This window comes from Sparus aurata, chromosome 21, assembly GCF_900880675.1.
Source record: "Sparus aurata chromosome 21, fSpaAur1.1, whole genome shotgun sequence".
Classification (NCBI taxonomy): Eukaryota; Metazoa; Chordata; class Actinopteri; order Spariformes; family Sparidae; genus Sparus; species Sparus aurata.
In genome coordinates, this window is record NC_044207.1 from 30,389,948 (window position 1) to 30,402,661 (window position 12,714).

The window sequence follows — 12,714 nt, forward strand, 5'->3', positions numbered from 1 at the left end:
TGTTTTCGGAATCAATCAAGACACAACAACAACCCTCAAGCTAGCAGCCCACACAAAACTAGCTTGAATTCTCTATTGTCATCGGCAAAGAAAAGTTCATACAGCTGATTGGTTAAGACATGTCGACCCTGTGACTGTAACAATGGATACCTACGGAACAAACGTGGTCGGCCGAGATTGTTTACGAAAAATTAGCAGATACAAGCTGTGATGGCCGAGTGGTTAAGGCGTTGGACTTGAAATCCAATGGGGTTTCCCCGCGCAGGTTCGAACCCTGCTCACAGCGTTCTTTATCGTTAATGTCTTAGAAGCTTACAAAGTTTCAGTCTGTCGTACTTATGACAGCTTGAGAGAATCGAATGAGTGACATGTGGATTTGAGTGCGCCAGTGGTTTGGCTTTCTGTGCGAGGAACGACCTTGTTGGTCGAGCAATTCACTGGACCTCTGATATTTCAGAGATCACTCTAATCTACAATCCAGAGATTTTCTGCTGCCAGAAGTGTTTTTTAGCTTTCAAAACCTTATATATGGTATCTGTGGAGGGCATTTGCTTCAAGAAACAACAGCATCCGAGCTAGCAACCTACACAAAACTGGCTTGATGATATGAACGTCATAAAGTCGTCAGCAAAGAAAAGGACACAACTTCAAGTCATATCATATAAATCACTGATAGAAGTGAATAACTCAATAGTATTAGGATCTCGTCACATATTAGTCGGAGCTCTGATATTTCACAGATTGTAATCATCTAACTAAACATTGTCTGCTGTCCAAAGTGTCATTTAAGTTCTGCTGTCATTTAAAGCCAACTCGCCAAGTTCAGTGAGAGCTCCGTGTCCATTGCTCCACACAGTGTGAGCATGAAAGTTGAAGGTTGTTGAGGTAATAAGTTGGCTGAAATTGTATACAATAATGTAGGTAAGCTGTAGTGGCTTCTTAAAGGGAATAGTTTCTGCTACTTATGAGTAGTTGATAAGTTCCTAAAAGGAAGGTTGATGTGTCAGACTGAAGGCTTGAGAAGTGATCCACGATCCACCTCAGGCAATCTGTCTTAAGTCTGACTCCTGTGGAAGGTCTTGATTTATGTTTTGCTGTCACATAAAATTAACTATCCATGTCCAGTGTGAGCTCTGTGTCATCTGACCACTGTAGTATGAGCAATAAAGTTGTGGTAATGACAGTATTAACAGTTGATTACAGTGCAAAATGTCAAAGTGGCAAGCTGTGATGGCCGAGTGGTTAAGGCGTTGGACTTGAAATCCAATGGGGTTTCCCCGCGCAGGTTCAAATCCTGCTCACAGCGTTTATTAACATTAACGTCTTAGCTTGTAAAGTTTCTGTTCGATCAAAAAAGAATGTCAGTTGGTTGCTGAAGTCATAAACAAGCCAGTTGACCCAGCAGATGTACCCTCTGGGAATACACTGATGAGCCAATTCAGGTACAAACTCTGCTCACAGTGATGTTTGAGTCTTGTTACTTTCCCAATGTGTTTGAGTGTGATACACCTGATGAAACAAAAAGGAAGAAATGTATCTATATACATTGTAAAACAAGGAGAATAAGAGCAAAAAACCTACAACTGTCATTTATCTTTGCAAAGAAAAGTTTGTAATTAATAACTTTATTCTTTTACAGTATGCGGGTTGGGGTTGGGGGGGCCTGGCTTGTTTTGGACAAAGGCAAGGGGGGCTTCAAGGAAAAAAGGTTGGGAACCACTGGTATAAGGTATGCTTTGATGGCCGAGTGGTTAAGCGATGGACTTGAATCCAGTGGGGGTCGGTCATCGGACTTAAAAAGCTCCCTACAAGGAATACTTTGTGCTATTTTTGAGTAGTTGATAATTTCCTAAGAGGGATGTATCACCAAGATGACTGACTGTTTGAGAAGTGAACAATCCACCTCAGGCAGTCTGGTCGTCTGTCTACAGTTTGAGTCCTGTCAAAGGTCTTGATTTGCATTTTGCTGTCGCATACAATTAACTACACACTCAGTGTGAGCTCCATGTCAGTTGACCAGTATAGTGTGAACAATACAACTGCTTGTTATGACTTGTAATTACAAATATCTACAGTACAGACTGTTGGCTAGGAGGTTGGCAAAATACAGCCAATGCTAAGACACATCAACCCAATAGATGTCTACTGAACACATTTGATTGACTGACATTGTGTACAAAAATGCGATAAGAACAAGCTGTGACGGCCGAGTGGTTAAGCCTTTGGACTTGAAATCCAATGGGGTTTCCCCGTGCACGTTCAAACCCTGCTCACAGCGACAGTGTTAATAATGATGAGTTTAGGCACATTATACATGTAGAGCTGAATACCAATATGCAAGGTTGGTTGTTTCTACAGTCTGAGTTGTACATCTAATCTCTCTCAACCTGACCTGGTGTGCTTTCTCTTCTATGATAGAGTTGCACAGTTTACTCAAATCATACACGATTCACAATTGACTGTCAAACATATGAAGATGCAATAGTTTCATTATAATCTTTTTCAGTGAACACAGCTTGAGGTTTGTTTTGTTTGTGCTTTTATGGCTCTCAGACAAAGACTGTTGTTCACACTGTATGATGAACTGCGTTTCTAATTTATGTTCATTCTGGAGTCGATCTAAGCGACGTGAAGAAAGAGCTGTGCAGCAAAGCGGAGCCAACACATGACCTAATTCATTGCAGCAAAAGATAGAACTGTTTTGAATCTCACAAAGGATCTGAAATAATGTAATCAACGGTTTCTAAAGTCAACATAAAAAACAAATCATATCCTTTTTGTCTTTCATCTCTGAGAAAACCCCGGACACTCCTGCTTCTTCAAAACTGTGCATCGTTTGAAGGCATCCATCTCTCTGATGCCATGTTTCTTGTTAGTCCTTTCACTCTTAATCAAAGGAAGCTGATTTACTGGGTTTATCAAAGTACTACATGTTGAGACACAATATTTATGCGGATTCAGTCGTGATGGAGAGGTGGTGAGACTTACGTTCGAGAGGACTCAAAGTCTGTGAGCAAATCAAGGCAGACAGCGACTCGAATGAAATGACCGGCTACCATCAGCAGCTGTTCGAGTCAGTGCTCGAGATAAGAAGAATCTGATTGTGGTGGAATGGAAAATGTTGTCTTCTGATGGGTTCTGGGTTCCCTTCTTGTTGTCTTGTCAGATTCCTGATAACACTCAGTGAATCTGGCTGTGATGGCCGAGTGGTTAAGGCGTTGGACTTGAAATCCAATGGGGTTTCCCTGCGCAGGTTCGAACCCTGCTCACAGCGAAGAAGCTTTGCATTGTCTATGCTGGCTTTGATCATACTCTTTCTCTGCTGAATTTAATGAGGAAGGTGCGAAATATGAAATATATAAAGGCTGTTTGTGCCTGAGATTAAGATTTGAGGTTATGATCATTCTGAAAACAGTTCACATATCTTTAAAACCTGCGTTATACTTCATCAAATTGGCATTTTTCTTCATAAAATGGATTTTGCATTGCCTGTATTTGATGACCAGTGAATGAAATTAACCTTCTCCACAATTGCTCATACCACCTTTTCAATTAAGTAGAGGGATGGTAGACAAATGTCTCTCCCTATTAAGGTATAAGGATGTTTTTACATTGAAGCAGCAACTTCAGGACATGTTGGGTTTTCACTTGCAGTAACTTAACAGAAATCCAGGAACAGCTTTAAGGGAACACGATGAAACAGTAAAATACAGCAGATGGCTCAAAGTACAAACAGGGTAACGGATGAGAAACTAAAGAGATTCATTTGGAAGCAACAAAATAACTGTTAAGAGCTGTTAACTCTTAAAAACGTCTTCGTCTCTGGTGGGAGGAGGAGGTCCTCACTGATTGGCCGCGTCCACAACAGGACAGTTGTGCCTTGGGCCCAAAGGCAAGTGGGAAATGGGAGAATTGAGTGAATGTAATGTAATGTTAATGTAGATGTAAATCAGGACAGAGTGGGTTAAATTCACAGAAAGGAGCTGTGATGGCCGAGAGGTTAAGGCGTTGGACTCGAAATCCAATGGGGTTTCCCCGCGCAGGTTCGAACCCTGCTCACAGCGACAAACAAACTTTAAACATTTAAACTTAAGTTTGTGCTCAATGCTTTGTTGGTAAAGATAAACAGATAGATATTCTCTGATATCTGATGGCCTACATGATCAAACAATCTGTCAGAGAATCAACTGGATCACCACCAGTGAAACGTGTCTTTCTCTCTTATCGTCACTTTGCAGTTGCATGGCCCCGCTTCAACAAATTATCCATCTTGGCAGTTGTTTCATTGCCTGGTGTTAAATTCTTATTTTACTATAATATTATAGAATCACATCCTCCTGAAAATGTTTACATCCACTTCTGTTTTTGATGTTCTGGCAGCAAGATCAAAATTAAGATATTTTATCACACAGTATCCCTAAAGTCTGAGCTGTTACTGTTTTATCGATACTTTATCTAAACTTTAACAGTTTTCCAAACAGACCCTCCATTTTGTTCGGATTTTGGAACATCAACCACTTTTATTTATGTGCCGTCAAACTTAATTGCTGCAGCAGATCCACGTCAGATATTGTTCTCTCTCTGTTAGAACGGACTACAAACTGCTTCTCTCAGTCTAAATATAGTTCATCAGATCACACGTCTGCAACAGAAGCTTAACGTCTGCTTTCAAATCAACAGACTGATGATCATTATTTGGAAATGAGTGATGAAATTATTGCCTGAAACATATGGTAATGTGCAATGAAATAGCAATGAGAGATAATAACAATGACAGCAGTAAGCTACGGCAGGCTGTTGACTGCTGACGACGGCCTCGTTTCAACTCTTAATGCCCTCGCCTGCTGCTTCACTGTCACTTAATCAGTTTGAAATATTAGGCCTCATTTGTCTCTAATTGTGGACTGAATGTGTTAGAGGGCAATCATTTAAAAGAAAAATGTTACGGCGGTAATTCTGGGTTAAATTTTATTGAACAGTCACCAACAAAAGTTACAAGACTGAGAATCGTAGACTTGATCCACATTTAACTGGTGAAAAGTATAAACACATCCTTTTATTTCCATTTCAGCTCTTCGTCCAGACTAAATGTAAAACCCGGAAGGGGCGTGGCTTCGGCTCTCATCTGCTCTGATTGGCCAGTTCACGCACACCTGAGCCAGCACCGCTCACCGTCAGTCTCCGTTCAGCTCTGTCGGGTTTTCAGCTTCCAGTTAGCTTCACTTCTACCGTTAATAAATTATCGTTAATTATTCAAATGTGTGACACGGTGACGTAGTGTGATGTCAAGAAGTCACGGGAATAAAGGTGGGAACTGACGAGGCATTCAGGAGCAGTGTTTTCTGTGGGAGAGAGAAGCTCCTGTTGGTGCAAAATCTAAAAACACACTGAAGGAAAGGACAAAAACAAAAAAAGCATCATAGGCATCCTTTAAAACTAAATATTAAAGCATGAACAAGGAAAAAAAATGGAATCAGAAACAATCCAGAGCCTACACATCGACAGATTTCACCTTAAACATAACTTTTGCCTTTTTCTACACATTCAGGCTCAGTGGGGATCAAAAAACTCAAACCTTCGCCGAGTTCCCAGCAGTTCCCGTCACACTGAGCTGAGAGGAAATGGGACCCTTAACCCTCGCAGAGTTAGTGCCACACTTTACCCGCTGAGCATCCCTGCAATTAAGTTAAATGGGCACACAAACCATATTGCTAATGTTTTCATGAAGCCGGAGCCCCAGAGAAGTGTGGAGATTGCAGAATCCATCAGTGAAATTGCACACTGACATGCCCCACTAAGTTTGCCTGCACGATGAAGCTCGCTTATCCAAAATGCATCCAATATACAGAAAAGTCCAAAAACGCATGACGCGTCATCAAGAAACCCTCTGACAGGCCGACACAGACGGCAGCTGTTCGTTCCATGCCGGAGAATCATAATCCTCAGTGGAAGAGGGACAGTCGAATGTTTTCTCCTTTTTACAGCCAACACATGACGGTTTGTTAATTTGACTGAAACGGCAGCAGAAGGGGATTTTACAGCCAAATGTTTTTAACTGAAAGCCTGAAACAACGTCCTCGTGTCATCTGCACCCAGAGAAAAAACCCTATTAACAAAGTCATTTCATAATGCGCTCATTAGACCCTGTCCAGTCATTCCTAACAGGGACACAGTTTTAGTTTTCTGTGACAGAGAAGCTACGATAGTGTTGCTCTCTGTTTTCACCCAGACATTATCAGTCTATGTGATTAGCTTAGCATTTTGCTATCTGGGTTGTATTGTTGTGTGGAGCTTCAGGCTCAGGTCAGGTTCAGGTTTGGTTATTTTCTCTCAAACTGTGACAATTTTCTGCATCCAGATTGCTACATTTTCATATTTTACAAGTAGACACACCGGGTGAAAAAAAACGTCCAGCCTCTTGTGATTAAAACGAGTATTACAAAAACAAACATTTAGAAAAATGAGCCTTAAAAACATTTTTTTTCCCCGTCACATCTGCTGGCCTGGTTCTGCTCAGTGTGACCCGGTGTGGGATTTCGCATTACCACCACAATTGGGCTGTTATCAAAGCACAATCGAGAATCACCGCCAACAAAGTGGCTTCGCTACTTCAGTTACAAACATGTTTCAGTTTGTATAACTTCACAATAAAAGCACAGCGTTATTTAGTAATTTAAAAGCTTTTATTATGAAGGACCGTTACAGGAAACGTTGTGTTTTCACCAGCAGGAACTGAACTCGACGAAACAGTAAAAGATGTTTGAAAGAACAAACAGGACGAGAGAAACTGAAGATTCAGTAAGAAGCTACAGAAGTCCTGAGAGCTGAACACACTGACTTTTAAAAACCTCTCTCAGGTTTCCTGCACAGACGTGAGTTCAGTATTGATTTTAGAGGAGGACGGTGGTTGTTACGGGTCGGCTGCAGTCAATAGACCAGGACCATCACTGATGCAGCTCAGCTCAACTCAGCTCGCAGTAAAACTGGTGATGGAAAAGCAAATCAGAGCGGCTCGCATTAAACTTGTTTTTCTCCTGATTTTTCACTGTTCAAATTTCTCTCCTGAGAAATCGTCCTGTGTTTCCACAGATAGAAAAGGAAATCAGAAAGGTGATCCTGGTGAAACTTTCCTTCCACCAGTTCTCAAATCATAAACACAGGAGAGAGAAAACAACTTAGATCAGAAAATGGATCACTAGATTTAAAAACGTCTTCAGTTTGGCCCTCAGGGCTTCCGTATCCACAACACGCCGCTGCTATGAAATGATTTGTTCAGCCAGCTGTCTGTCTCTCTCCTCACCAGATGTTGGCTGTGATGTACTGTTTATTGTTTGCCAACTGAAATAAGGATGAAGAAGAAGAGATTAGAGTATGTTGATGTTGTTGAGGTGTTTCACTGTGGACATGAATCTCTCCTAAAACGACCTGGTGACACTAAATAAGACGCAAACGACAGAGAAACTCAAACACGGTTGAATAACTGCTGCGTGAAGACAAAGTGCAGCGCTCCCTCGCCGCGACTCTCTCGCCCGCCGTGCATTCGATTTTAAACAAAACGTCTGCCATCTGAGGGGAAGATGCCGCCCTCTGTTTCTGAAATGACAGCTGGCATTAAAGCACAGCTCGTGGTTGGGTACAGTGGGAGCATTAGCTAAGTGCATTCTGCCCCTAAAATAGTGGGATTTGAGGAGCAGCGTTGAGTAATGACTTTCTGCAAGAGAACGCGCTTTCACTCCGACGCTGAAGCACAAAAAAAGGCCGATGGGTCATTAATGAGAGTGGAATAGGCTTAGCGCACTTTGAATAACCATTGGACTTAATACAAAAGCCATCATGGAGTAATCTGCAGCATTTACTGAGGATTAGCATGTGGAGAACAATGTCAGTTTAATCCTGAAAGGTTGACCTGTTGCCCTGACGACTGTAATTATGATTACAAAGGGCTCGCACCATGATGACACATTACAGTCAGTAAACAGAGAACAGACAGTGTGTTCACAGCCCTGGAAGACTTCTGTTCCACCAGTTGAGCCTCTCATCGGCTTCAGTTTGTCTTCATGAACAAAGTGAAAGTGAAACACGAGCTTATTAAATCTAAACTGACTCTGTTGTGACTTTTTCTTCAGGAGATCAGAAGATTTTATCATCCAGGAGCAAAAAAGGTGAGAAGAAGTTCTGCTTAACTTTCTGATATCAACACTTCCTGCTCAGGTTCCTTCAGTCAAGCTTTAAAGGGAAACTCCACCAGTTTTACACATTAAAGTGTGTTTACAGGTCTCAGGGAGTTTAACTTTATATGTTAAAACAGTAGCTTAAAGCCTTTTATGGCTCCAGAGGAAGCTGCATGTAATTCCTCCAGTGATATCAGTAGCCAAAGTGCATTGTGGGTAATGTAGGCTCCAGGTTTTGCACTCCTCTAACCCTGTTGGACTCATTCTAGATAGTTAAAAACTAATGATCCAAATCGATACAGCAGAACCACCTTTTTTTCCCTCCACGCATTCTTCTTCCTTTTTCAAAACCTGCTGCCTACATTACCCACAATGCAACTTAGCCACTGAGTGTCATCACTGGGGGATATTCATCAAATAACATGCAGCTTCCCCTGGAGCCTCAAAAAAGATTGAAACCACTTTTTTGCAGCAGTAACTCCTTTAAACACTTTGCCGTGAAAGTTTCTACAGACATTCATGTTACAAGTTTAGCACTAACCACCAAATGTTAGCATGCTAACAAGCCTAAAGGGTAAAGTTGCGTTGCATTGTGGGTAATGTGGTCGGCAGGGTTTTTGGAAAAAGAAGAATATCTGGGATGTATAAGTTGATAAATGAGCGCTGAATAAGCCTCATCTGATGACAAAGAGCCAAAGAGTTCTGGATGAGACGTCATTCTGAGACGACTTACAGTTTTTTATTTAGAAGAGAGTTTTGATTTTGTTCCACAGGAAGAAACAAAATGTCGCTGACTGGCGTTCAGCCTCAGTGAATGCAGCAACATCTCATGAACAACCTTTTTCTGCTTCTTCAAAAGAACAAACCCAAATGCTGAAAGATGAAGACGAGATTTTGCTTCAACAAAACATTTAAATGTAAAATTGTTGTAAGTTTTTCTTCTGGAATTCAATCCGACATGACACCTGTGATTATTTGGCTTTACCTTTAGAGGTTAAACTCAAACTACACTGTAACTTCTGCCGCTTAATCATCTTAAAGTGTAATGAAATCGATTCAAACAGTCAGGTTACTATAAAAATACTAAAAGCGGCTTGTACTAACTCACATAAGAGAGGAGCTGTCATGATAACGATATTACCGCGATCTCTATATTAGTTTTGGGAAAAAAATGCTACCCATCAAATCTATCTTTAACTTTGATTACTGTGTGTTTTCTCTCTTTTTATAGCAAATAAATTATCCTCAAGAAATGAGTGTATAGAGGTGGAGAGAGTCTGTAACTATAAGTGCAAAATAAGTGAACAAAAAGAACAATTACAGATGATTATTAGTGAAACTGGAACCGCATGAACTCATGAACAAAAGATGCACAAACCTGAACATCTTCACTGGATAACTCACATGATATTATCAAATTTGTATTAACACGATATCGCTTCCTGAATGCACTTACTGTCAGTTGCTTTGAGATGAAATATAATGTAATTATCTCAATATTGTCCACACAAGCACATTACAGGTGTTTTGCACTGGACAAAAAAAGAAAAGCAGGACGATTTTAAAGATGCCAAAAAATAACATGAAGTGTTAAAGTGACTGTCAACCTGCTGCGCTGATATGAATATTAATAACATGTCAGTATCACAGAGACAGTCACATAAACTTCTCTCACCTTTGCCTTTACACCTCCTCCTCCTCTTCCTCTTGGACTTTCCTCTCAGATCTGACCTCTCCATGTTTCTGCTGCTCGTCCCGTTCACTGCCGCCATTCAGGAGAAGATTTCTTCTTCTTCTTGTAATTTCCCCCAGTAGTTTATTTCCCCCTCTGCTTCTTCTTCTTCTTCTTCTTCTCCTTCTTCTTCCTCCAGTCTGAAGCAGAATGCTGAGAGAAGATTCAGCAGCAGCTCTGCAGCAGCAGCTCGATCACTGACTGACTTCTCCCCCCTGCTGCCGGCTTTAGGAGGCTGTTCGTGGTGTGACATCACGAGGAGAGGACGAGCTTTGAGATTCAGCATCTATAATGTCTAATATCTAAATGTATTACGATACTTTAGATCACATTATATTTATTCAGCTGGAGGTTTTTTGTCAAAGCAACTTATGATGAGTGCGTTCAGGCAGATCTGAAGAAACTACACTGTCCCACTGTGTCACCTGGTTCTAATGATTAATGTTTTTATTATAGCAATTTATTCTTTTTGTCTATATAATATACACATTTGTATCTTTATCTTTTTTTATTTTTACTGTCCATTCTTATTATTATTGTTATATTCTATTTTGTTTTATTGACATTGTTTCAATATTTTATTTAATCTTTATCGTTATTTTATTTATCTTTTATTATCTTAACTAATAATTTTGGTCTTGAATTCCATTTTTGTTTTCTTAATATCCCAATTTTTTCTCAATAGCATTTTCATTTATTTGAAATATATAAATATAAATAAAGTCTGATTGATTTGTGACAGCCAGCCGGAGGTGAAGCTGGTGTCCAGACTTTTACTGACCCGTCTGTTGTGATTGAAAATTCATTTTAATGTTCAGACATCTCAATGTGTTTATTATAACACATTAATATAACAGCGGCTGAATCACCATGAAAAAACGATTTAAAAGACCCTTTCTTCAGCCGTTAATCTTCACTGTAGCTGCTAAACTAAAAGCGTTAGCTCAAACCTTTGTTGGCAGTGTAAAAAACATCTACTTAAAACAATTTGGGATCTCAGGACTTGATTATGCTCGATTTTGATTACACAAAACGAGCTGTATGGAGCCATTTCATACTTTTTCAAGTTGTTTTTACGTTTTGAAAAAGTCTCCATCTGCTTCAGTTGTTCATTTCAGCTCCAGAAATGTTTTGCAGTCTACAAAACTTCACCTCACTTTCCATCAACATGACGGTGAGGAGATGATGACTGTTTCCCATTTTGAGTGAACTGTTCCTTTAATGGTAAAAACTGGATTCCAACCCAGAGAAACAAAACAAAACATTCTCACACACCTGACTCCAGACGTGCTGCTCAAATGTCTACTCACGTCACTATTTTGCATCATAATACAGATTTTACATAATCCCCCTCGTCACCTTTACTTCCAATTAACAGCAGCTGTTTAATCCCTGCCAGTCATCGTCCTCAAACTGATGTTCTGCCCGTCTTAGATCCAAGCTGAGATGCAAATCACTCCCTCATTTTTTCTCTCTAACATCATTTTATCGTTGCTATCATCACATTTCATCTCCCCCCTCCTCTCTGGCCTCTGCCGCGTCTCGATCCTCTCGGTTTGCAGGTTTCCAGTGACTGACTCCCTCTTCAGAGGATTAGCGAGACGCTGCAGCTCTTTGTTTATCTCCAGGTGTGCTGTATGGATCGTGTTGAGCCTCTGGGATTCACATTTCTTGTAGAATTTCACCTCACCGACTCGCAAAGCTCCGTCGCCGCGCTCTCGTACGATTATCCACAGGTTCTTATCACGTGCCTTCAATCACCTTGTGTTGTAAGTAGATCTGAGCACAGCAGAGTGAAAGGAGGAATAAACTGCAGGCAGCTGTGTCTCTGCCTCACTGAGTCGACTTTCTTTTGGAGGATTATTCTGTTGCCGGAGAAGTGTGAGGGATTTGAATTAAAATCACAGACATGCATGTGCAGGAGTGTTGGATTTGTAAAGTGACTGAGTTGATGGAAGGCTGAAGTGACATCCAGACAATCCTACAACCTGAAGTGATCACCTGACCTTTGCTCCTGTGCTGCCATGAGGCCGACATTTGGAACTCTGAGCTGTATACATTCAGACAGTCGATGGGGAAAAGTCAGAAAAGCGGTAAAGTTCAACTGATAGATGCCTTTCTCACATCGAAAAACAGATCAAAATGATCAGAGACTTAAATGGCCTCTGGAAATTGGTTAGACAACAAGAGGTCTCGTGACCGCAGCCTGTTCTCAGCTGTCCTCTCGTGACATCACACCTCTGGGCTGGACCACCAAGACCAAACAAGAGACAAGAACTAGCAAGCTAGCATGCTGTTTCCTAACTGTATGTTCATTGGTTTTCTGGTGTTACGTCTGTTTTTCTTGCAGATGGTTTGGAAACTCAGGGTTCATTTGGTAGAATGACTCTGGAGGCCGAGTAACCCTGAGAGGAGCAGCAGGCGACAGGAAGGAGGTTGAAGAGGTCGGTGTGTTTACCTGGGAAACAACAGACATAACCTCGCTATACTCTGAGTTAACAGTTTGAGTCAAGTGTAGAGATCACAACCAAGGAGGCGTGCAGGAAACACCATCCAGGTCCATAATAGCACTTAAATGACAGCCTGAACTCTGTGGTTTTGCTTCGCCGCTGGATGTTTGCCAAAGTTTTGTTTGCCCCTTCACTCGAATAGAAAGAAAGCGAACAGGAACCGAATATTCATCACGTGACTGTGGATTTATTACGCCTGTTTGTTCTGAATACAAGCTACAAAGACGGAGGGCCGTTATTGTTTCATCTCTAACCCGGCAGCAAAGTTACTTACAAAGATTTATCGGTTATTGTGTAAACG

The 12,714-nt window shown here is 41.0% G+C and overlaps 1 protein-coding gene and 5 non-coding genes across 6 annotated transcripts in view; 5 read left to right on the plus strand and 1 right to left on the minus strand.

Moving 5' to 3' along the window:
- The window catches only part of LOC115572820 (double-stranded RNA-specific editase B2-like), a 33,542-nt gene that overhangs the window by 20,141 nt on the left and 687 nt on the right, over positions 1 to 12,714 (minus strand). Inside the window, exon 2 of the mRNA XM_030403285.1 lies at positions 9,847 to 9,877. Within this exon, the coding sequence (XP_030259145.1) occupies positions 9,847 to 9,877 (31 nt within the window). The remainder of the gene's footprint in view (positions 1 to 9,846; positions 9,878 to 12,714) is intronic.
- On the plus strand, positions 205 to 286 carry trnas-uga (transfer RNA serine (anticodon UGA)). Its single transcript has one exon. It is a non-coding gene; the product is annotated as a tRNA-Ser (tRNA).
- On the plus strand, positions 1,225 to 1,306 carry trnas-uga (transfer RNA serine (anticodon UGA)). Its single transcript has one exon. It is a non-coding gene; the product is annotated as a tRNA-Ser (tRNA).
- On the plus strand, positions 2,197 to 2,278 carry trnas-uga (transfer RNA serine (anticodon UGA)). The gene has a single exon. It is a non-coding gene; the product is annotated as a tRNA-Ser (tRNA).
- trnas-uga (transfer RNA serine (anticodon UGA)) lies at positions 3,193 to 3,274 on the plus strand. Its single transcript has one exon. It is a non-coding gene; the product is annotated as a tRNA-Ser (tRNA).
- trnas-cga (transfer RNA serine (anticodon CGA)) lies at positions 3,983 to 4,064 on the plus strand. The gene has a single exon. It is a non-coding gene; the product is annotated as a tRNA-Ser (tRNA).